This window comes from Sinocyclocheilus rhinocerous, unplaced genomic scaffold (genome assembly GCF_001515625.1).
Source record: "Sinocyclocheilus rhinocerous isolate Xijiao unplaced genomic scaffold, SAMN03320098_v1.1 scaffold628, whole genome shotgun sequence".
NCBI classification, from domain to species: Eukaryota; Metazoa; Chordata; class Actinopteri; order Cypriniformes; family Cyprinidae; genus Sinocyclocheilus; species Sinocyclocheilus rhinocerous.
In genome coordinates, this window is record NW_015650779.1 from 533,104 (window position 1) to 537,645 (window position 4,542).

At 36.2% G+C, this 4,542-nt stretch overlaps 1 protein-coding gene across 5 annotated transcripts in view; it reads right to left on the bottom strand.

Moving 5' to 3' along the window:
- Positions 1 to 548: 548 nt before the first annotated feature.
- The window catches only part of LOC107712602 (keratinocyte differentiation factor 1-like), a 13,140-nt gene continuing 9,146 nt past the window's right edge, over positions 549 to 4,542 (bottom strand). For all 5 annotated transcript variants that reach the window (XM_016517922.1, XM_016517923.1, XM_016517920.1 and 2 more), the window contains 2 exons: positions 3,269 to 3,337; positions 549 to 1,119 (listed from right to left, as the gene is read on the bottom strand). In XM_016517922.1, the coding sequence (XP_016373408.1) occupies positions 1,040 to 1,119; positions 3,269 to 3,337 (149 nt within the window). In that variant the 3' untranslated portion in view covers positions 549 to 1,039. The remainder of the gene's footprint in view (positions 1,120 to 3,268; positions 3,338 to 4,542) is intronic.

Consider the following 4,542-nt stretch of genomic DNA (forward strand, 5'->3'; position numbering starts at 1 on the left):
ATTTTATTATTATTTAAGCAAACATAGCAGTCTTACATAAGAGAAATTTTTTTCCTAACAAATTACTCTTGCACCATTAAAATATACATGCAAATAAAGCATTGATTAGATGCTATGCTAGATTTTGCATATGGCAAGTGCATAAGTTGTTTCTATGGACGTTTAAATAAGCACCCAGGCCCATTTAAAACTCTTCAACATTCATTCCGGCTCAAAGCATTTTGTGTGGTCCAACAAACTTGGCACAGCCAAACTTTCACTCAAGTGCCAACATTTGACCAATATATTCTTCATCTTAGCAGTAAAGTTCACTATTCAAAAGTCAAAAATGTACAAATGAAAACTTTCATTTTTCTCACCCTGCACAACCCTTTGTTTCTTCAGCGCAACACGAAGCTGAGTTTTCTGAAGAATATTCTGGCCATTCGTTGGGGATACCATTAAAAAGTAGTCTAATATGACTTATTCGCTACATTACAAGTCTTCAAAAACCATTGTGTTTTGACCAAACCATCAACCAAACCATTTTTGTTTTTGTGAGAGTTTCCATATACTGAAGAGTGGCCACGATATTCCTCAAATTCACCACTTGTGATTTATGAAAGGAGGAAAACTATACAATTTTGGAATGGCGTGAGGGTTAATAAATGACAGAAGTTTCATTTTTTGGATGAAATATCTCAGAAATGAATGGAAAGTTAAATCACTATGAAAGAATCAGGCCATATTGCTCCTACAGTATATGTGCATCATGCTGGCAATAAAGAGGTCAGACGGTTTCTTATTCTTCATTCTCAGCGAGTCATTTGTCGGCTTACGGCATACATCACACATCCATCTCAAGAAATTATGAAAATGAGAAGCATAAATACACCTACCATTTCAGATATGTTAAAAAAAACTACCCATGAAATCACAATTTTTAGGGGTATACTTCAAAATCAGCCACTGACTCCAAGCCAGAGGACATATTCCTCACGGAGACAAATTATTCCTCGTTTATGGAGGTGTGGAAATGAAAATGATGCACGGGACACTCTCACGCTCGTATGCTGCTGGGGAGTAAAGGAGCGTTCGACGTGATCGGCACACCGGTTTCCTGCAAACTCGGAGAGAAAGCTGCAGGGAAAGTGAGAGAAAAAAAAAAAAAAAAAAAGATTCAAATTAATGTGCAATTTCATCTCATAGGAGTTAAATCATGAGAAATAGAACCTTCATGGACCGTTTGAAATAACCACTGAACTGAGCTAGATTTCTGAGGTCACAGGTCAATTCTAGATTCCTGAACGATGATTTGTACAAAACAAACAAACAAAAAGTCCAGTTATGGAAACCGAATGCAGAGAGAAAACTGAATAGATGCAGTTCACCAAACCATGTGCCGTTCCTGGCTGGGTGTATGAACTGCTGCTCTGCATATTGTTTTATGAATCATAAATCTTTCACAATGTAATGCGGTTCTACAAAGAGGCAGTTATGAGCTACACTTCCCTTGTGCTAAAAGGAAGTGCACGTAACTGTACTTGATGTGCACTTGTAGTGTACTTAAAATAAGTATATTTTCAAAACACTGTACTTGCAGGTAATACAATTTTAACTAAATAAAAGCCCAATACTTAAGTGTACTTAGTCATGAAAGTGTCTATGTATGTTTCTTAATACACCCAAGTAGACTTTGTGCACTTTGTAATAATGTCAAATTAAATGCCAAAAGTTCCACTTTTAAATCATCTTTCAAGTACATTTATTTTGATGTGTTGACTAACATGCTAAAGCACATGTGAAGTACTTGATTACTTTAACTGTATTGCGTTATTCAATATTACATTAAAAGTTAATATAATTTAAATGTACTAAAGTGCAACTTCATCATTACAACATGTAATTACAAATATATTGAAATAGAAATGACATAGTAATTACATAGTAAGTAGGTTTTAGTTTACCATAAAGGCTTGTCACTGCATTCAGGAGTACATTTTAACCATATTTCAAAGACAATAGAATTATGAAATTACATACGAAGATAGGTCAAATGATCACTCTAAGTTCAACGAATTGCACTTAATATACATTAGTACGTTTAATTAATTTGTAAGTAACATGCAATTAAGTGTCAGAAAACATTATACTGGTTTAATCTTGCAAAGTACATTATTTCAGTTTTTGAAAGTATGCTAAAAAGTGCATTTGTTTTTCACAAGGGTTGACCTGAACAGAAAACACAGCCTGCGAATAAGCTTTCATCTCACTGCATTTGAATCTCATTTCACTTGTGAAGAGGATATTTACATAGTCTTAAAAACACAGCAGGAAAACACAGCCAGCTTGTTTTTGGACGTGACTATGATTGCGTGATTATGCAGAGAGAGAGAAGAAAGCGGCATAAGCGAAACATGCAGAAAGACACCTAAATATTTTAAAATGATAAAATAGTACATGACCCTAAAGAAAGCAAGTAACAAATCTGTGCTCTCAGAACGGCATGCTGAAAGTTATTATACTCTTAACTTCATGTTCCCACAAATGTTTCTATAATGGCCTAAAGGCAAAAAATCCAGCTGTTGCTTGCCAACATTGTAGAGCATGAAAACAACATCAAGCAAACAGAGCGGGAGGGGTAAACCACCGCTGATGAGGAAAAGAGAGACATTCACATTCAGAGGAGTGCAAGCGATCAGATGGCTGCCAGACAAGAGAGCATTGTTTGTGGCAATGTGGTTGGTTATATCACAAACCCACACACCCCTCGCATTCTTCCAGAGCCGATGCAGCCACTCAACAGCCTTTAATACAGGCAGGGAGCGGCGCTCAGCTGACAGCTAGCTACATTAGCAAGAGGACTTTGCCTAGTTTTAGGCAAAACAAGCTGCGGGTGAATCTCACGAAAGTCCAGGTCATATTTCACCCCAAAATCAAACAACAGAAATAAAAAAATATATATATACACATCTGGTAATTGCCTGATTTTTTCAAGATTCTTTGATGAATAGAAAGTTCAACAAAACAGCATTTTTAAAAATCTAAACCTTTTATAATAACATTATAAAATGTGTAAGATTGTTTCTTTCAAAAACTTTTGAACAGATGTGTATTACTGAAACACAAATATTTAAATTGCATTCATACATCATGGGAATTTTAACGGTCATGAAAATAGTTTTGGGGTGAAATGCATCCTATACATGTTTTCGTATTGCCATAATCAATCACAGTTTTGTGTTTTAAGAAAAATCAAATATCTCATAAAATCAAATACTCTACTTACACTGGCTACTGTTGTTGCGTAACTTCCTGGCTTCAATGTCATCTGACCTCTCCATTGAAATCTGCAACTCTAAAGACAGAACAAAATGGTTTATTTACTTATCCAGGTGTCACTATATGCAACATATGGCATGCAGTGATTTCCAGGTGCATTCAGGATACTAATACAGACAAACAGTGTTACTGACTCAATCTTGCTTTCTAAATATAGCTGCCAACAAGAACTATGACACACACTGGAAGTTCAGAGCGTGACAGCATCTGAAACCATTCAGATTTAAAAGGTATTAAAAAAAAGCCTTTTGTGTTCCACTAAAGTTAGGAAAGAAATGCGTGTAAATGATGCCGAAAGTTTAACGTTTGCAAAAGGCCACTGAGAATGAGATTTCAGGAACGTCAGGACTACCCTAGTGAAAAAGAAATACTAAAATGTATTTGAAATACATTTATTTGTGCCAAGCATACTACAAATAAATTTACATATTTATGAGCTTAATAAAAATACCCTGCAATTGTACTGTTGGTATACTAAACTGGTATACTTAAAGTCTGCTAAATTGGAACTACTAATTTTGTGCTTAATGCGGTTTAATTGTGCGGAAGTAGTCCAACTAAAGATGAACCGAAGTATATTTGATTGTGCTAAAGTTGAACTATTGCAAAGATAGTTTAGGTACACTTTAAATATCTTGCATTATTATTCAAAGATCATACAATCCTCAGCAATAGTGGCATTAAAAGCCATTTTTGGCTTAATATTAAGAAATGTGCATTGTGCACAAGTAGTACTCCAAATAAAAAGTTTAACTCTTTCCCTGCCAGCGTTTTTGAAAAAAGTTGCCAGCCACTGCAAGCGTTTTTGATGATTTTCACTAAAAGTTCATGGCCCCAAGAACATTGTTGCATGAATATCTGAACATGCAATAAATACATCAAAATAAAGAACAGATCCTCTACTTTTAAACAAACAAATCGGTTTCACTTCTGTAGAGTGACGACAGGAAAGCACTGGGTGGAGAGAGAAAGCAGGATCGGCAAAGGACCTCGAGGCGGGAATCGAACTCGGGTCGCCATGAGCGCAGCTGCGCTGTATGTCGACGTACTAACCACAAGGCTATTGGCGCCAACGACAAGCATGTAGTAGGTTCAACGCTATCTCACGACCAATTCGTACGTATTTTACGAGGTGGCTAATTCGTATGAATTCGTACGACCTCACTCGTACGATTTTGTACGATTTGTCTACACCCCAGTGACGGGTAGGTTTAGGGGCGG